This window comes from Ranitomeya variabilis, chromosome 7 (assembly GCF_051348905.1).
Source record: "Ranitomeya variabilis isolate aRanVar5 chromosome 7, aRanVar5.hap1, whole genome shotgun sequence".
In the NCBI taxonomy this organism is placed as follows: Eukaryota; Metazoa; Chordata; class Amphibia; order Anura; family Dendrobatidae; genus Ranitomeya; species Ranitomeya variabilis.
Genome location: NC_135238.1, coordinates 249493191 through 249514314, shown reverse-complemented (window position 1 = coordinate 249514314; position 21124 = coordinate 249493191). Strand labels below are relative to the sequence as shown.

At 48.6% G+C, this 21124-nt stretch overlaps 1 protein-coding gene across 8 annotated transcripts in view; it reads right to left on the bottom strand.

The window, feature by feature from the left end:
- The window catches only part of DPP10 (dipeptidyl peptidase like 10), a 652879-nt gene that overhangs the window by 221799 nt on the left and 409956 nt on the right, over positions 1-21124 (bottom strand). For all 8 annotated transcript variants that reach the window (XR_013217894.1, XM_077273449.1, XM_077273443.1 and 5 more), the window contains one exon: positions 19507-19628. Coding sequence is in view for 7 of the 8 variants with exons in the window: in XM_077273449.1 (XP_077129564.1) it covers positions 19507-19628 (122 nt within the window). In the remaining variant the exon portion in view is untranslated. The remainder of the gene's footprint in view (positions 1-19506; positions 19629-21124) is intronic.

The following is a 21124-nucleotide window of genomic DNA, read 5'->3' as shown; positions in this document are numbered from 1 at the left end:
CCTTGTTAGGCCGTCTAGGACACTTAGGACAATTGATCAAGAAGTGGTCAGACTGGCCGCAGTAGAAACATAGACTTTCACGAAGGCGATGCTCCCGGCACTCATTGATCTCGCGTCTCTGAACGGAATCAATCTGCATGGGCAACTCCTCCACTTCCCGAGATGTTTTACCTGCAGGCTCTTTGGAAGGAAGGGAAAAGTTAGAAATACGGTTATATGCAGCAAATTTCTCCTGCCTACGCTCAGTAAGGCGAATGTCTATGCGCACACAATGCTGTATAAATGTCTCTAGTTCTTGTGGTGACTCCGAGCGAGCTAGTTCATATTTTATAATACTGGACAGACCCCTTTTAAAAATAGGCAATTGTGCATAACTGTCCTAATTGGTATCTACCGCCAATCTCCTGAATTCAGTGGCATACTCAATAACAGAACGTTTAACCTGGCGTAAAGACAACAAAGCAGATTCAGCGGTTGCACGGCGATTACGGTCATCAAACATTAATGCCATAGCAGCCAAGAAATTATCCAAGTCATTTAACCGTGGGTCACGAGACTCAATCATCGGATTCGCCCAGGCGAGCGCTCGTGAGGTCAGTAGCATTATTACACACAATACTTTGGATCTATCAGTAGGAAAACGGTCAGCATGCACATCAAAATATAGCATACATTGATTCACAAAGCCACGAAATTTGTCGCGATCACCATTAAATCTGAATGGGGGCAACTTAGGTGGGCTAGCTGGTGGCGGTTGCCCAGAGGGTAAAGTCACTTGTGCAGCTATTTGCGTGCTTATGTCCTGAAAAGCCCTTCCATACTGGGACTCTATGCCAGCAAGTTTGTTTTCCTGGGCTGCCATGCGATTGCTTAAGTCCTGCAAAGTTTGTCCAAACACTTGTTGATTGTGTTCAAAGCTTCCAAACTTCTTTTGCAGACCTTCCACATCTTTCTGCAGTGATCTAATTATGGAAAACACCTGCTCTAATCTGCTCTCCGCAGTCATTGTTCCAGCAGTCTCCTTTTTTTTATGGCTAGATTATCCTGTAACAATTATAGGCGATAATTCAGGAGACTCTTTGCGTGGAACAAGACAACAGGACACAGTTTTATAAGTGGTAAAGTTTATATTATCACACGGTGATTCAGACAGGTGCAGAGAGAAACTCAAGTCCACAACACTTGGTGCAAATAATGAACGCAGCTTAGCAGTCAATAGGAAACTTCAGAGGTAGATGTAAACAAACAGAAAGTCTATGAAGCACAGTTATTCTTGAGGAAACTTGACACGAATAGATCCTTCACTTAGTCCAGACACAGATAGATATGCTATTAGGCAGTTCAAATCATATCTTAGCTCCACCAGGGAGGCCTGGTTAATAGTCTCAGGTTATGCAGAGCAGCAAACAGCTTACATGTCCAGCAAATGCAGATGGAAGTAACACGAGCAGCAGATGAAGGAGGATTACTGAACACTGGTGTACGCAGCAGGAACTCAGAGCAGAGTGGCAGGATCTCCAACACAGGTTCACAAGAGCAGGTGCAAGGCCAGGGAGTAATCAGGAGCTGGATGCAAAGCAGAATAATGTAGCACAGACTGAAGGCTGGGGTGGTGTTTTATAGCAGGAAGACAAGTGCACATGAGACCAAAGACGCCATGTTGGAAAAGGGCAGTAATGCACAAAAGGTAAAAAATGTTCAGAGTCCTGACACTCATGTAAAAGGGAATGTCCTTAAAGCAGTTTTGAATAAAGTTTGTGTTCGTGATGCCACCTGTGGTATTCGGTCAGTAGTGACTGATGCTACTTGAAGGGGTCCTCTGGGGTGATGTTATGGCAGGTAGGATGGTATAACTTCCCACAGGTGAAGTAGGTTCCCAGGGCTCCCGGTGTATAGATGAGGATGGTGAGTGGTGCAGTAAAGAATGGAGGACACAGGTTTGCAGACTCTTTACCTGGTTTACTGGAGTCCTCAGGTATTCACAGTCCATGGCACCAGATCACAGGTACAGGCAGGGTCCCGCCGACTTGGAGGCAAGTTCAGAGTCCCCTTTACCAGTTGGAGATGAAAGCCTTCCTACCAGCACTTTGATGTAGTCCCTTTTTGCCTGTGGCTTCTATCAAGGTCCTCACAGTTCTCTCTGTCCTCCATAAAGTTTGGACACAAAACCGTATGACAGGTGACTCGAGCCTTTTCACAGGGTCTCTATCATGACCCGGGCTCTATGTGCCACTGTGTCTCCCGGGTATTAGGGCGGACAGGTTCGTGTACTTCAACTGTCCTGCCGGTTTCTGCTGTGAGCCATAGAGTCCCACACAACCTCGGTCATCCGGCTACCGAAATCTGAACTCTACAGGGAGGTAACCCAAATGCTGCTGTCCTCCCCCGGTGTAACTCTCCTGCGCTTCGCTCTCCTGCACGCTCACTACACGCTGTTCTTCCTTCTCAGTTTCTCTGTCCAGGAGCTGCCGCACGGCCCCTTCAGTCCTTCTCACTACTCTCTTCTTTCCTCTTTCTGCCAGGAGCTGCAGATTCCCACGTCTGCTCAGCTATTCTCCTTTCGTACCAGCTCCGCCTCAGCTGAAGTTCCGTGACAAGCTCCTCTCCGGCCTTCCCCAACTCTCCTCTCAGCCTCAGACTGCTCCAGTCTGCTGTCTGGCCTTCTCTCTCTCTCTTACTACTCACTGACTAACTGACTTTCCCTCCAAAACCAGAATGTACTGTATATATATATGGAAGTTCCCCTAAATCTGGGTTTAGAGCTCCCCCTTCTGGCCTGGAGTGTGAACATGTTGTGTGCTTTGTGGTTACCTGATAGAAGAGATCTTCCCTTGCTTCCAAGCGTGACATCACTCTCCCCGTGAGGAAAGCAATGCCACTGTAACAACCAGGACCCTGGGGTGTTACACACTCATTACCTGTATTAATTGTACTTATTTAACCTCGTTACCTATATAAAAGACACCTGTCCACATAATCAATCACACTCCAACCTCTCCACCATGGCCAAGACCAAAGAGATGTCTAAGGACACCAGGAACAAAATTGTAGAGCTGCACAAGTCTGGGATGGGCTATGGGACAATAGGCAAGCACCTTGGTGAGAAGGCAACAACTGTTGGCACAATTATTAGAAGATGGAAGAAGCATAAGGCCTCTTTCACACTAGCGTCGTGCACTGCACGTCGGTATGCGTCGTTTGGTTGAAAAAACGCATCCTGCAAAAGTGCTTGCAGGATGCATTTTTTCACCATTGATTTGCATTAGCGTCACATTGCGACGCTTTGCCACACGTCGCAACCGTCGTGCGATGGTTGCGCCGTGTTGTGGTGGACCGTTGGCTGCAAAAAAAGTTACATGTAACGTTTTTTGCTGACGACGGACCACCATTTCCGACCGCACATGCGCGGCCGGAACTCCGCCCCCACCTCCAGCATCCGCTGCCCCCGTTGTGCGGCGCATTCACTGCTAGCGTCGGTACGTCGGCCCGACGCTCTGCGACGGGCCGAGTACGACGCTAGTGTGAAAGTAGCCTAAGATGACTGTCAATCTTCACCAGTCTGGGGCTCTATGCAAGGTCTCGCCTCGTGGGGTAAGGATGATTCTGAGAAAGGTGGGGAATCAGCCCAGAACTACACGGGAGGACCTGGTCAATGACCTGAAGAGAGCTGGGACCACAGTCTCAAACATTACTGTTAGCAACACACTACACCATCATGGGTTAAAATCTTGCAGGGCACGCAAGGTCCCCCTGCTCATGCCAGCACATATCCAGGACCGTTTGCACTTCGCCAATTACTGTCTGGATGATCCAGAAGAGGCATGGGAGAAGGTCACATGTTCAGATGAGAACAATATAGAACTTTTTGGTGTCAACTCCACTCGCCATGTTTAGAGGAAGAAGGATGAGTACAACCCCAAGAACACTGTCCCAACCGTGAAGCATGGTGGAGGAAACCTCATAAGTTATGGGTGCTTTTCAGCAAAGTGGACAGGACGACAGCACCGTATTGAAGGGAGGATGGATGGGGTCATGTATCGTGAGATTTTGGCCAAGAACCTCCTTCCCTCAGTAAGTGCATTGAAAATGGGTTGTGGCTGGGTCTTCCAGCATGACAATAACCCAAAACGCACAGCAAGGGCAACTAAGGAGTGGCTCCACAAGGTGCATTTCAAGGTCCTGGAGTGGTCTAGCCAGTCTACAGACCTGAACCCAATAGGAGATCTTTGGAGGGAGCTGAAACTCAATGTTGCCCAGCGACAGCCCCAAAACACAAAAGATCTGGAGAAGATCTGTATGGAGGAGTGGGCCAAAATTCCTGCCACAGGGTGTGTAAATATGGTCAAGAAGTACAGGAAAAGTCTGACCTCTGTAATTACAAACAAAGGTTTCTGGGCCAAATATTAAGTTATGTTTTTCCATTGTATCAAATACTTATTTAATGCAATAAAATGCAAATAAATTATGTAAAAATCATACAATGTGATTTTCAAATTATTTTTTAGTTATTTTTTAAATTCTGTCTCTCCCAGATGAAGTGTACCTACGATACAAATTACAGATCTCTTCATTCTTTGTAGACGGAAAACTTGCAAAAACAGCAGAGTATCAAATACTTATTTTCCCCACTGTGTACCAGGAAGTGGCTCAAGGTGGGGCACATATATACCAGAATGAGGAACACATATACGGAAGGGGTACAGGAATGGAGACATACAGTATATACCAGAATGGGCCCATCTACAGTATATCAAGAAGACGACCAGGATGGGAGACCTGGAAGGGGCACAATATTGGGGACTTTACTACATAATTGGACGGGGGCAGCATGAATGTCCTTATAGAATTTAGTACGCTATAAGGGCCCAGACATCTCACCAACATGAATGGACAGACGGGGCCAGGTCCAAATTTTGCATCGGGGCCCATTGGACTCTAGTTACAACACTGTTAATATAGCCGCATAAACCATGAGAGGAGAACATCATATGTGAAGATTACATGTATAAACGCCTCAACTTACAGGAAGGAGAAGTGGTGTATGATGGGGATCACTGCATGGAGAGGTCACTGATCTGAACATGGTGGAAACATGGACACATTATCACACACTCTGTATTCTCCAGTCCAGAGTCTGAGCCTCATGCAGAAATCCCAGCACCTCCATCCACGGCTGTTGTCACTGAGGTTAGTAATGGGTGTATGAGGATGGTTCTGCCACTGAACTAACAGATCATCAGGATGCACTGCCGGCAGCTCCTGTGTAATCACCGACCAAAGACATCCCCGATGTGCTCGATGGAGACAAGTCCGGATCTGCTGCCGACAGCTCCTATGGAATCACCGAGCAATGACGTGCCTGATGGAGAAAAGTCTGGAGACAGCTGCCTTCTGTGTAATCACCGAACAAAGACGTTCCAGATGGGCTCATTCGAGACAAATCCGGAGATGCTGATAGCGGCTCCTTTGTAATCACCGACCAATTACGTTTTCAATCTACTCATTAGAGACAATTCCAGAGAAGCTACTGTTACGGAACCCCCCAGCACCCAGAATATGTTGTGCAGTTATGTATGTATAATAGGTTCAATGTGAGATGCATGTCCCTAATGCATCAGCCCACAGGCTGCGCCCCTGGGCAGAGGGGACAAGATATCCCCCTTCTGACCTCCCCCACCTTTTTAATTCCCACAGTAAATATCGGCAGGCTCCGGCCACGTGCGGCTATTGTAATGTATGTCTGGCCTGCCGCTTTTCAATTGGCCTGCCCTCTGTATCTGTGAGATATATTCTTTGTCCTGTGAGTAAAGTGTGTTCACACTGGAAATACGTGAAGCAGTGATCTTTTATATGCGCCCATGTAACCAAGCAATTCCAGCCAGCGTCCTTTCATTCAGACACCAGCCAAAGCAGAGTGGACCTCCTGAAACACGGGGTGGTACTGAAAGAGGTACCCCAGCACGGTAGACCCCGTTACACTGGTGGCAGCAGTGGGATGTGATACCCCGTCTACAGGAGGAAAGGAATGAATGGAAAACAACTACCAGACGTTAAAGAGGACTACATTAAAAGATCTGGTGGAAGCCCGAGGGTTAATCGCCAGCAACAAAACAAAAGCGGATTTGATAGCAGCCATCATGGAACACGACAGTGCAGCAACCCCCAATGTGAACGTGAAGGAGACTGAATTCCAGAGGGAGGTAAAGAACAGACTGGCGTTCTATGGCCCAAACCCTGCAGTAGAGATCATACGAGAGGTGATGGCTGATGTGCATACTGATCTGAAGGAAAAGATGGCCGGGCGGACCAGGATAGAACTAGCCAAGATGGAGTTGGCAGAGCGGACCAAAGTGGAGCTGGCCAAGATGGAGAGTCAGGGAGCAGGGGGAGCTCTGGCCTCCGCCCAGGTACCTTCACCAGTAAGCCACAAAAAGATCCAATATAATGCCTTCCGACAGTTGGGAGAGGCAGAGGAAGACATTGATGGCTTTCTGCAGGACTTTGAGCAGCAGTGTGCCCTTCATCAAGTGAAGCTAGAGGAACGGGTTCAGATTCTGGCCAGCAAGCTGACAGGCTGGGCAGCGGACGCCTATCGCACGGTACCTGGTGAGGACTGTATGGACTATGAGCGGATCAAAGAAGTGATCTTGGCCATGAATGCGCTGACACCAGAGGCATACCGCCAAAAGTTCCGCGGACTTATAAAACACGTAACCGATACTCACGCTGAATGGGCCTGTAAATTACGGAGGTCACTGCTACAGTGGGTACAAGGGAGCCAAGCAACCACTAAGGAGGACATCCTCCAGCTCTTCTTGTTAGAACGATTCTTTAATGCACTAACCCCCGAGACTAAGGAATGGCTTCGGGACAGGCGGCCAATGACTCTTGAGGAGGCCGCTCGTCTGGCTGATGAACATCATGATGCCAGGAGGCCTCAGTTGTCCGGATCAAAGATGGTCACTAGGGGTCCGCCCATGGATCTGGAGGCCCCCAAACCACAAAAGATTGTAGGGGGACCAGCTAAAAACCCAGCCTACCACAGTCCCCCTGGGGCGCGATGCCACACCTGCCATCAGCTGGGCCACCTGCAAAGACAATGTCCCAACCGGACTCAGCATACCCAGTGGCCAAAGGCGGGAACAGCTACCTTCAGCCGGGCCGCTGTACACTGCTACCAAGGCGAAGCTGACCCGGCATTGGGGGCTACGACTAACCAGGGGGTGGAAGAGATGGAGGAAGTGCTGCATGAAGTAGACCCCGTGCAGGCAGCCCGGGCAGATAATCGACAACAGCATCGACAGGTCATGTGGGTTAATGGGAAACGTATGCAGGGACTAAGAGATTCCGGGGCAACTTTGACCCTTGTGAAGCCTCATCTCGTCCGGGACCAAGAGAAGACGGACTGGACAGTGGCAGTCCATGTAGCAGGGGGAGCCATACATCGACTGCCCACTGCCAGGATTCACCTGAACTGGGGAGTCGGGGATGGCCTTGTTGAGGTCGGCTTGATGGAGGATTTGCCTGCAGATGTCTTGCTGGGAAATGACTTGGGGCCCATGTTGTCTGCCTTCTTGGTTGCCCCTCTGGCTGAGACATATCCTGTGACCACCCGGAGACAAGCTCGAGCTGAGGAGGCGGAATCACACTCAGAGGAGGCCCAGGTAAGACATCCCAGCCCTACACGTATTCTCATAGCCAGACACATTTCTTGGGCCACCCCAGCTGAATTTAAGAGGGAGTTACTTGAGGATCCTTCATTGGAGGGATATCGTGGGAAGGCACAGGAGAGGAGAGGGGTACTGGAAGGGGAACAGTTTGTATGGAAGCAGGGACTCCTCTACCGGATCACGGAGCAGCACCACACAGGGACGAGCCCCACTATTAAACGACAGCTGGTAGTTCCCAAGAAGTATAGGCAGGAGTTACTGCGAATCTCTCATGACTTACCCTTGGCCGGGCACTTCGGTGTCAGTCGCACCAGGCATCGTCTGACACAAAACTTCTTTTGGCCTGGGGTAACCTATGATGTTCGTCAGTACTGCCAGACCTGTGACAGTTGCCAGCGCATTGGCAAGAGGGGAGATCGATGCAAGGCCAAATTACGCCCCCTCCCCATTGTGGAGGAACCATTTAGCAGAGTAGCGGTCGATCTGATAGGGCCGTTAGCCAAACCCAGTCCGTCAAGGAAAAGGTATATATTGACAGTGGTAGATTATGCCACATGGTATCCAGAGGCGGTTGTGTTACCTAACATACTGGCAGAGACGGTGGCGGCTGCTCTGCTCCAGGTTTTCTCACGGGTTGGATTTCCCCGGGAGATTATCTCGGACCAGGGTACCCAGTTTACAGCAGAGGTGACCAACCAACTGTGGAAGCTGTGCGGCGTAAAGTCCATTAGAAGCGCCCCGTACCACCCGCAAACCAATGGGTTGTGTGAACGCTTTAACGGGACGTTAAAACAACTCATTGGGACTTTTACCAGGACCTACAGGGACTGGGAGAAATTCTTGCCACACCTCCTGTTTGCACATCGGGAGGTGCCTCAAGGATCCACGGGGTTCTCCCCGTTCGAACTGGTATACGGGAGGCGGGTAAGGGAACCCCCTAGACATAGTGCTAGAACACTGGGAAGGGGTACCTATTGTACCCTATGTGCTGGAATTCAGGGACCGCCTACAAGAGCTGACCCAGGCTGTACGTGGGAACATGCAGGTGGCCCAGTGGCGCCAGCGCGTATGGTACGATCGGAGGGCCAGAGAACGCACCTTGGAAATAGGACAGAAGGTGTTGTGAATTTGCGTTTTGCTCCCTCTAGTGGTCATTTGTGATTTTACACTGGAGCTTCTGTCTTCTCCTATATGCTCACCTGGGCCGTTAGTTCAGGGGCGTTGCTATATAAGCTCTCTGGACCTTCAGTTCAATGCCTGGCATCGTTGAAATCAGAGCTAATCTGTTGTGCTCTTGTGTACTGATCCTGGTTCCTGCTTGTTAAAGCTAAGTCTCTTCCTTGCTTTTTGCTTTTGTTTTGTTTTGTATTTTTGTCCAGCTTGTTCCAATCTGTATCCTGACCTTTGCTGGAAGCTCTAGGGGGCTGGTGTTCTCCCCCCGGACCGTTAGACGGTTCGGGGGTTCTTGAATCTCCAGCGTGGATTTTTATAGGGTTTTTGTTGACCAAATAAGTTATCTTGCTTTATTCTGCTATTAGTAAGCTGGCCTCTCTTTGCTGAACCTGGTTCATTTCTGTGTTTGTCATTTCCTCTTACCTCACCGTTATTATTTGTGGGGGGCTTGTATCTTGCTTTGGGGTCCCTTTCTCTGGAGGCAAGAGAGGTCTTTGTTTTCTTCTCCTAGGGGTAGTTAGATTCTCCGGCTGGCGCGAGTCATCTAGCGATCACCGTAGGCATGATCCCCGGCTACTTCTAGTGTTGGTGTTAGGAGTAGATATTTGGTCAACCCAGTTACCACTGCCCTATGAGCTGGATTTTTGTATCTCGCAGACTTACACGTACCTCTGAGACCCTGTCCACTGGGGTCATAACAGTATGCCAGGCCAGTATTGAATGTTTGATGCATTGCAGAAGTGGGATTATAAGAAAGAAAATTTTGAGTTTTTTTTTCCCTATCTCATTTTTTTTTTTTCTTTTCCCCTTTACCTCAGAGTGGCTTAAGCTTGCTGCAGACATGAATGTCCAGACCTTGATTACAAGTGTGGACCAGCTTGCTGCTCGTGTGCAGGGTATACAAGATTATGTTATCAGAAATCCTAGGTCTGAACCCAAGATACCGCTTCCTGAACCGTTTTCAGGAGACCGATTTAAGTTTAGGAATTTCAGGGATAATTGTAAATTGTTTTTGTCCCTGAGACCCTGTTCGTCTGGAGACTCCGCTCAACAAGTTAAAATTGTTATTTCATTCTTACGGGGTGACCCTCAAGATTGGGCTTTTTCGTTGGCGCCAGGAGATCCGGCATTGGCTGATATTGATGCGTTTTTTCTGGCGCTCGGTTTACTTTATGAGGAACCCAATCTTGAGATTCAGGCAGAAAAAGCCTTGCTGGTTATGTCTCAGGGCCAGGACGAGGCTGAAGTGTATTGCCAAAAATTTCGGAAATGGTCCGTGCTGACACATTGGAACGAGTGTGCACTGGCTGCTAATTTTAGAAATGGCCTTTCTGAAGCCATTAAGAATGTTATGGTGGGTTTTCCTATTCCCACAGGTCTGAATGATACCATGGCCCTGGCTATTCAAATTGACCGGCGGTTGCGGGAGCGCAAAACCGCAAATTCCCTCATGGTGTTGTCTGAACGGACACCTGATTTGATGCAATGTGATAGAAAAACCGCAAATTCCCTCATGGTGTTGTCTGAACGGACACCTGATTTGATGCAATGTGATAGAATCCTGACTAGAAATGAGAGGAAAATTCATAGACGCCGGAATGGCTTGTGCTACTACTGTGGTGATTCTACACATGTTATCTCAGCATGCTCTAAACGTATAACTAAGGTTGTTAGTCCTGTCACCGTTGGTAATTTGCATCCTAAGTTTATTCTGTCTGTAACTTTGATTTGCTCACTGTCATCTTATCCTGTCATGGCGTTTGTAGATTCAGGTGCTGCCCTGAGTCTTATGGATCTCTCATTTGCTAAGCGCTGTGGTTTTATTCTTGAACCATTAGAAAATCCTATACCTCTTAGGGGTATTGATGCTACGCCATTAGCAGAAAATGAACCGCAGTATTGGACACAGGTTACCATGTGCATGACTCCTGAACATCGCGAGGTGATACGTTTTCTTGTTTTGCATAAAATGCATGATGTGGTTGTTTTGGGGCTGCCATGGTTACAGACCCATAATCCAGTCCTGGACTGGAAGGCTATGTCGGTGTCAAGTTGGGGCTGTCGTGGTATTCATGAGGATTCCCTGCCTGTGTCTATTGCTTCTTCTACGCCTTCGGAAGTTCCGGAGTATTTGTCTGATTATCAGGATGTCTTTAGCGAGTCCAGGTCCAGTGCATTGCCTCCTCATAGGGAATGTGACTGTGCAATAGATTTGATTCCAGGCAGTAAGTTTCCTAAGGGGAGACTGTTTAATCTGTCGGTACCTGAACATACCGCTATGCGTTCATATATCAAGGAGTCTCTGGAGAAAGGACACATCCGTCCGTCTTCTTCCCCTCTTGGTGCGGGATTCTTTTTTGTGGCTAAAAAGGACGGATCTTTGAGGCCTTGTATTGACTATCGGCTTTTAAATAAGATCACTGTCAAATTTCAGTATCCTTTGCCGCTGTTGTCTGACTTGTTTGCCCGGATTAAAGGTGCCAAGTGGTTCACCAAGATAGACCTTCGTGGTGCGTACAACCTTGTGCGCATTAAGCAAGGTGATGAATGGAAAACCGCATTCAATACGCCCGAAGGTCATTTTGAGTACTTGGTGATGCCTTTTGGGCTCTCTAATGCCCCTTCAGTTTTTCAGTCCTTTATGCATGACATTTTTCGGAACTATCTGGATAAATTTTTGATCATTTATCTGGATGATATTCTGGTTTTTTCTGATAATTGGGACTCGCATGTGGAGCAGGTCAGGATGGTCTTTAAAATTTTGCGTGAAAATTCTTTGTTTGTCAAGGGCTCAAAGTGTCTTTTTGGTGTACAGAAGGTTCCCTTTTTGGGGTTCATTTTTTCCCCTTCTGCTGTGGAGATGGACCCAGTCAAGGTCCGAGCTATTCTTGATTGGACTCAGCCCTCGTCAGTTAAGAGTCTTCAGAAGTTCTTAGGTTTCGCTAACTTCTACTGTCGTTTTATCGCTAATTTTTCTAGCATTGTGAAACCTTTGACGGATATGACCAAGAAGGGCTCCGATGTGGCTAATTGGGCTCCTGCTGCCGTGGAGGCCTTCCAGGAGTTGAAACGTCGGTTTACTTCGGCGCCTGTTTTGTGCCAGCCTGATGTCTCGCTTCCCTTTCAGGTTGAGGTGGATGCTTCAGAGATTGGAGCAGGGGCCGTTTTGTCGCAGAGAGGTCCTGGTTGCTCTGTTATGAGACCTTGCGCCTTTTTCTCTAGGAAATTTTCGCCTGCTGAGCGAAATTATGATGTGGGCAATCGGGAGTTGTTGGCCATGAAATGGGCATTTGAGGAGTGGCGTCATTGGCTCGAGGGTGCTAAGCATCGTGTGGTGGTCTTGACTGATCACAAAAATCTGATGTATCTCGAGTCTGCTAAACGCCTGAATCCTAGACAGGCCCGCTGGTCATTGTTTTTCTCCCGTTTTGACTTCGTTGTCTCGTATTTACCAGGTTCAAAGAATGTGAAGGCCGATGCTCTTTCCAGGAGCTTTGTGCCTGATGCTCCTGGAGTCGCTGATCCTGTTGGTATTCTTAAGGATGGAGTTATCTTGTCAGCTATTTCTCCAGATCTGCGACGTGTGTTGCAGAGATTTCAGGCTGATAGGCCTGATTCTTGTCCACCTGACCGACTGTTTGTGCCTGATAAGTGGACCAGCAGAGTAATTTCCGAGGTTCATTCCTCGGTGTTGGCAGGTCACCCAGGAATTTTTGGCACCAGAGATCTGGTGGCCAGATCCTTTTGGTGGCCTTCCTTGTCAAGGGATGTGCGGTCATTTGTACAGTCCTGTGGGACTTGTGCTCGAGCTAAGCCTTGCTGTTCTCGTGCCAGCGGGTTGCTCTTGCCCTTGCCTGTCCCTAAGAGACCTTGGACACATATCTCCATGGATTTCATTTCTGATCTTCCGGTGTCTCAAGGCATGTCTGTTATCTGGGTGATATGTGATCGTTTCTCCAAGATGGTCCATTTGGTTCCTTTGCCTAAGCTGCCTTCCTCTTCCGATCTGGTTCCTGTGTTTTTCCAGAACGTGGTTCGTTTGCACGGCATCCCTGAGAATATTGTGTCAGACAGAGGATCCCAGTTCGTTTCCAGATTCTGGCGATCCTTTTGTAGTAGGATGGGCATTGATTTGTCGTTTTCGTCTGCTTTCCATCCTCAGACTAATGGACAGACGGAGCGAACTAATCAGACTTTGGAGGCTTATTTGAGGTGTTTTGTCTCTGCTGATCAGGACGATTGGGTGACCTTCTTGCCGTTGGCTGAGTTTGCCCTTAATAATCGGGCTAGTTCCGCCACTTTGGTTTCGCCGTTTTTCTGCAACTCTGGTTTCCACCCTCGTTTTTCTTCGGGTCATGTGGAACCTTCTGACTGTCCTGGGGTGGATTCTGTGGTGGATAGGTTGCAGCGGATCTGGAATCTTGTGGTGGACAACTTGAAGTTGTCACAGGAGAGGGCTCAGCGCTTTGCCAACCGCCGCCGCGGTGTGGGTCCCCGACTACGTGTTGGGGATTTGGTGTGGCTTTCTTCCCGCTTTGTTCCTATGAAGGTTTCCTCTCCCAAATTTAAACCTCGTTTTATTGGTCCTTACAAGATATTGGAAATCCTTAATCCTGTATCCTTTCGTCTGGATCTTCCTGTGTCGTTTGCTATCCACAACGTGTTTCATAGGTCCTTGTTGCGGCGGTACGTTGTGCCTGTAGTTCCTTCTGCTGAGCCTCCTGCTCCGGTGTTGGTTGAGGGCGAGTTGGAGTACGTGGTGGAGAAGATCTTGGATTCTCGTCTCTCCAGGCGGAGGCTTCAGTACCTGGTCAAGTGGAAGGGCTATGGTCAGGAAGATAATTCCTGGGTGGTCGCCTCTGATGTTCATGCGGCCGATTTAGTTCGTGCCTTTCACGCCGCTCATCCTGATCGCCCTGGTGGTCGTGGTGAGGGTTCGGTGACCCCTCACTAAGGGGGGGGTACTGTTGTGAATTTGCGTTTTGCTCCCTCTAGTGGTCATTTGTGATTTTACACTGGAGCTTCTGTCTTCTCCTATATGCTCACCTGGGCCGTTAGTTCAGGGGCGTTGCTATATAAGCTCTCTGGACCTTCAGTTCAATGCCTGGCATCGTTGAAATCAGAGCTAATCTGTTGTGCTCTTGTGTACTGATCCTGGTTCCTGCTTGTTAAAGCTAAGTCTCTTCCTTGCTTTTTGCTTTTGTTTTGTTTTGTATTTTTGTCCAGCTTGTTCCAATCTGTATCCTGACCTTTGCTGGAAGCTCTAGGGGGCTGGTGTTCTCCCCCCGGACCGTTAGACGGTTCGGGGGTTCTTGAATCTCCAGCGTGGATTTTTATAGGGTTTTTGTTGACCAAATAAGTTATCTTGCTTTATTCTGCTATTAGTAAGCTGGCCTCTCTTTGCTGAACCTGGTTCATTTCTGTGTTTGTCATTTCCTCTTACCTCACCGTTATTATTTGTGGGGGGCTTGTATCTTGCTTTGGGGTCCCTTTCTCTGGAGGCAAGAGAGGTCTTTGTTTTCTTCTCCTAGGGGTAGTTAGATTCTCCGGCTGGCGCGAGTCATCTAGCGATCACCGTAGGCATGATCCCCGGCTACTTCTAGTGTTGGTGTTAGGAGTAGATATTTGGTCAACCCAGTTACCACTGCCCTATGAGCTGGATTTTTGTATCTCGCAGACTTACACGTACCTCTGAGACCCTGTCCACTGGGGTCATAACAAGAAGGTCCTGGTGTTAGAGCCCACTAGGCAGAAAAAAATTCCAAGCTGCATGGCAGGGGCCCTACCAGGTAGTGGGGAAAATAGCCGACACCACCTATAATGTCGCCGATTGTGACGACCCCAGGGTTATCCGCATGTTCCACGTGAATATGCTGAAGCACTACCGGGAGCGCCCTGAAGAGGTAGTGGCCATCTGTGCACCTGAAGCAGAGGATTTAGCTGGACTTCCCTTGCCTGATGTCTTAGGGGAAAGGACTCAGTCTAAAACATGGGACCAGGTACACTTGGGTGAAGACCTAGGTCCCCGGAAGAGACAGCAGGCGGAGGCGTTGTTGAGGCAGCAACAAAGGATGTTTTCGGGTAGACCAGGGTACACTCGCCTGGCACAACACATGGTTGAGACCCAGGATCAGACCCCCCTGCGACAACCCCCCTTCCGCGTCCCTGAGTCTGTAAAAGAAGGGATGCGACAAGAGATACAAGAGATGTTGCGTTTAGGGGTCATTGAAGAGTCAGATAGTCCCTGGGCATCCCCCGTAGTGTTAGTGCCCAAGAAGGATGGGACTACACAGTTTTGTGTAGACTATCGTAAGCTCAATGAGAAAACTGTGATGGATGCGTATCCCATGCTGCGTGTGGATGAGTTGTTAGACCAGCTGGCGGGGGCAAAGTATTTGACCACCATCGATCTATGCAAAGGCTACTGGCAGATTCCCCTTAGTCCTGACGCTATTACCAAGTCACCAAGTCAGCATTTGTCACCCCGTTCGGCTTTTTCCAGTTTCGAGTTATGCCATTCGGGATGAAGAATGCCCCGGCGACCTTCCAGAGGCTGGCTGACCGGCTTCTGGATGGTCTCCAGGACTATGCTTGTGCCTACCTGGATGACATCGCCATCTACAGCGCGACATGGGAAGAGCATCTAAATCACCTAGAGACAGTATTGGACAGGATCCACAAGGCCGGAATCACCCTGAACCCAAACAAGTGTCACATGGGCAAAGCAGAGGTTCAGTGTTTAGGGCATTGGGTGGGAAGTGGGAAACAGCGACCAGAACAAGCCAAGATTGAGGCCATAGCCAAATGGCCCATCCCACGCACTAAAACCCAGGTCATGGCGTTTCTAGGGACATCGGGGTATTACAGGAAATTCGTTCCCAATTACAGCAGCGTAGCCAAGCCCCTCACTGATATGACCCGTAAGAATCAACCCCACCAGGTAACCTGAACCCCAGAGTGTGAGGAAGCCTTCCACCAGCTAAAGGACGCCCTCACCAATACCCCTGTATTGGCCGCACCTGATCCAACTAAACGTTTCCTTGTTCACACAGACGCTTCTATGTTTGGATTGGGGGCAGTACTGAGCCAAGTCGGGCCGGACGGCCAAGAACACCCGGTAGCTTACCTGAGTCGGAAACTACTGCCTCGTGAAGTAAGCTATGCGGCCATCAAGAAGGAGTGCCTGGCAGTAGTATGGGCACTCAAAAAATTGCAACCATATTTGTATGGACGACAGTTTTCTCTCCTAACGGACCATAATCCCCAAGTCTGGCTTAATCGGAGACAACGCCAGATTACTGCGGTGGAGTTTAGCCCTACAACCTCTGGACTTCACCATCCACTACAGACCCGGCAAACAAAACGGTAACGCCGATGGACTAAGTCGACAAACGGAACTTGTACCAACCCCATAAACTTCGGTCATCCCCAAACCGATCCGTTAAGGATCAGACTGTGTATTCCGATCGCGTCGCTGAAAAGGGGAGCCGTGTTACGGAACCCCCCAGCACCCAGAATATGTTGTGCAGTTATATGTATGTATAATAGGTTCCATGTGAGATGCATGTCCCTAATGCATCAGCCCACAGGCTGCGCCCCTGGGCAGAGGGGATAAGATATCCCCCTTCTGACCTCTCCCACCTTTGTAATTCCCACAGTAAATATCGGCAGGCACCGGCCACCTGCGGCTATTGTAATGTATGTCTGGCCTGCCGCTTTTCAATTGGCCTGCCTTCTGTATCTGTGAGATATATTCTGTGTCCTGTGAGTAAAGTGTGTTCACACTGGAAATACGTGGAGAAGCAGTGATCTTTTATATGCGCCCATGTAACCAAGCAATTCCAGCCAGCGTCCTTTCATTCAGACTCCAGCCAAAGCAGAGTGGACCTACTGAAACACGGGGTGGTACTGAAAGAGGTACTCCAGCACGGTAGACCCCGTTACAGCTACCAATAGCTCCTGTGTAATCACCGACCAATAACATTCCCTATGTGCTCATTGGAGACAAGACTGGAGATGCTGATGACAGCTACTGTGTAATCACCAACCAATGATGTTCCCCATGTGCTCATTGGAGGCAATTCCATAGACGCTACCAGCAGCTCCTGTGTGATCACCCACCAATGACGTCCCCAATGTGCTCTGTGAATATCAGAGGTTGTGGGTTGTAATACTCACCTAGGCAGGTTAACGATGCAACTATTTTTTATTCCTTATGTCCATGGTTTTACAACAAATCCAGGAAGATGGCCAAAATACATTTCCTCTAGTCAACAACATCTCCTCCCCGGAGCCGATAGTGAGTATTGCCTGGTATGTTGGCAGTGGGACTATCTCCAAACTTTTGGTAGGCCCACAGATTTCGTATCTCCCGCCAGTATAGTCTGTAGTCACGGTCCATGCTCCTTCAGATGTCCAATAACAGAACCGTCACCCATGTATCCAGGGGAAACAATCCTTAAAGCGTTTGTGAAATCCAGACAACGGATCCCTCAACCATAGCAGGGGGAGCCAGCCCAGCTGGAAACCAATCTTCAAAACTCCATAGGCCATCCATCCATGGCTCCAGAACCTCAGTCTAGATCCCGTGCCCTCAACGTCACTCCAACAACTGCCTGACTAACCATGTGGCGTCTGTTTCTCTCTCCCACTTTAACATTTGCTTTTAGCTCAAAGAATGAAGAATATTCCATAAGCCCATCACCTGGGACAGCATGCGAGGCCCCTGTAGTGACGACTCTATTGTGACTACAATCCCCATCCACATAATGGGACTAGTGGCTGTAAGAACAATGGAATGATGGAGTTAATTGATTTCTAATCTTGGGTTTGGCCTTATGTATACATAAGATCCAGCCTGGACGTTGTCCTCTGCTTACTGTCACTGAATGGAAACATTGATGCCTGAGGAAGAACTGACGAGCGAGAAAATCACTAATAAAACAAAGCAAATCTCTAATAAAACACAACAATAATATTGACGCAACCAGTGCTCCATGCTGGGAATGTCTGCATCCCTTAGAGCCGTGGACTCCGCTCTCTGTTCATTCGTCCAATAGTCTTTAGCAAGTGGCCAGCTCCTCACATGCTCGATGAAGACAAGTCCTGCTGACAGCAGTTCCTGTGCAATCATTGACCAATGATGTCCTCGATATCCACGATGAACAGAAGTCCAGATACGCTGCCAGCAGCTCCTGTGCAATTAACGAACAATGTTGTCCCAGATGTGCTCAATGGAGACAAGTCCAGAGACGCTGACGGAAGCTCCTGGGTAATCGCTGACCAATGACGTTCCCCAGAGTGCTCGCTGGAGACAAGTCCAGAGATGCTGATGGCAGCTCCTGGGTAATCGCTGACCAATGACGTTCCCCAATGTACTCGATAGAGACAAGTCCTGAGATGCTGCCGGCAGCTCCTGTGTAATTAACGACCAATGTTGTCCCAGATGTGCTCAATGGAAACAAGTCTGGAGATGCTGATGGAAGCTCCTGGGTAATCACTGACCAATGACGTTCCCCAATGTACTCGATAGAGACAAGTCCGGAGACGCTTCCGGCTGTTCCTGTGCAATGAACGACCAATGTTGTCCCAGATGTGCTCAATGGAAACAAGTCCAAAGATGCTGATGGCAGCTCCTGTGTAATCGATGACCAATGACATTCCCCAATGTAACCGATGGAGAAAAGTCCTGAGACACTGCCGGCAGCTCCTGTGCAATTAATGACCAATGTTGTCCCAGATGTGCTCAATGGAAACAAGTCCAGAGATGCTGACGGCATCTCCTGTGTAATCGCTGACCAATGGCGTTCCCCAGTGTACTCGATGGAGACAAGTCTGGAGACGCTGACGGCAGCTCCTGTGCAATTAACGACCAATGACAGTCCCCAATGTACTCGATGGAGACAAGTCCGAAGACGCTGCCTGCAGCTCTTGTGCAATTAATAACCAATGTTGTCCCAGATGTGCTCAATGGAGACAAGTCCAGAGACACTGACGGAAGCTCCTGGGTAATCGCTGACCAATGACGTTCCCTAATGTACTCGATGGAGACAAGTCCTGCGACTTAGGACACTCAGGCTGCTCGCATTAGAGCGAGGCCTGGCAACGTTGTGTCCTACTGAGATACCTTGGAGAAATGGTCGTCCACAGGGTCCATAACCAAATCAATTTAATGCCGAGATGTTAGTGACCTGGATTGAAGACTAGAGGGGTTTGGCCATTGCACTTTCTGCCACAACCACCATAATCCTGGGAGCAGACAGCGTTGCCCACATGGTCTCCAAATGGAAAGGTATGAAACAATACAGGCTGGAACGGAGGTCTGTCTTCTTTGGCAAAGAGTCCTGTTTATTGTCAGGAATAGATCTGGAGACCATAAATTAGTTATATTGACCATTATACTTCTTTTCACTGAAAGGAAAGTTTTAATTAGCAGGAAATATTACTATTCTCTGCAGTCTGAACTTGAAAGGCGTCCTATAGTCCAGAAGAAACGGTATGTAGATACTGAGCAATGTACAAAACAAGGAGCAAACACAGGAAAGCATCATGTCCTCCATGCATCCCTGCACCATCCATACTCCGAAGTATACTCAATGTATGCATTTTAGGTGTAGAGGACAATGTATCTTTGAGGCTGTTCTGTGAAGAATTGGGGTCTTACCTTTACAATGCAGCACGAAGAAATGGTTGAACGGACTGAACTTCGCACTGAAGTAAGTGCACTGGTCGCTGACAACTCCACACGAAAGGCACTGACGGCTCAATAACCCAGAGGTGAACACACTGAAATAACACCAACAATGTTAGCCTGGGTACCCCCACAGCGAAAAAAGGGACCCCAAATCCATGGAGTAGATCTGGAGCTGTCAATGAAACAACTGGAAGTATGGTGTCATTCAGGCTCAACCAGTCTGATAATGTACAGTGATACCAAACGCCCCAGATACAGATCACACCTACAGTAACACCCATCAACCTCACACAGGACACCGCTACAGTAATACCCAACACCCCTCACACAGGTCACCTCTACAGTAATACCCATCAACCTCACACAGGACACCTCTACAGTAATACCCATCACCCCACACACAGGTCACCCCTACAGTAATACCCATCACCCTCACACAGGACACCTCTACAGTAACACCCATCACCCCACACACAGGTCACCTCTACAGTAATACCCATCACTCACACACAGGTCACCTCTACAGTAATACCCATCACCCCACACACAGGTCACCTCTACAGTAATACCCATCACCCCACACACAGGTCACCTCTACAGTAATACCAATCACCCCACACACAGGTCACCTCTACAGTAATACCCATCACCCCACACACAGGTCACCTCTACAGTAATACCCATCACTCACACACAGGTCACCTCTACAGTAATACCCATCACCCCACACACAGGTCACCTCTACAGTAATACCCATCACCCCACACACAGGTCACCTCTACAGTAATACCAATCACCCCACACACAGGTCACACCTATAGTAATACCCATTGTCACGATTTACACCGTGACTGTCACCCCTATGTCACGGATCGGGGTGACCTTAGGCCAACAGACAGCTATCACATGTGCAGGGGGGCTTATCTTAGTTATCCCTCCACTGCTACAATGTGACGAAAACACACACAAGGTTATTGACCTATCAATTTACAGCAGGGGCTTATTTTAGTTATCCCACTGCTCTACAATATACCACCAACTGCAGGGATTTATGTATATCCCGCTTTACAGTTCCGCTTTAGCACTTGCAGCTCTCTGGCGCTCCCCTTACCCTCAGGTCACACTAGGTACTGCACCTAGGGCAATTAGTCACCAGAAAGTCTGCCTGCTATGTACTGTCTATTGGGCACGCTGCAGCGAGGGCGATATAACTACTCCCACTCAGGCAGGAACAATAATTATCAACGCCGCCGTCACTACAACTACTCCCAAATACACAGAACAAGGTATGCTCCCACCAGCTTCGATTAAAGGGGTCCGAAGCCATGCCAAAACAATAGCGTAATTCCCTTCAGAAGACTTAGGGTAAGTTTAAGAGCAAGGAGAACGAAACTAGTAGTTTTATAGTTGACTCCGAAAAAGTAGGCAGTGTTTATAAAAATATTACAAGGATGTTACAATATGAGACAAGTTAAAGTATGTATGTACAAAGCAATTCTAAAATAACATGGATTAAAACAGAAAGTAACACTTACATGTGCTCACATCATCTCAGGCAAAACCATGCTGGTAGTCGGAGCCAAGTATC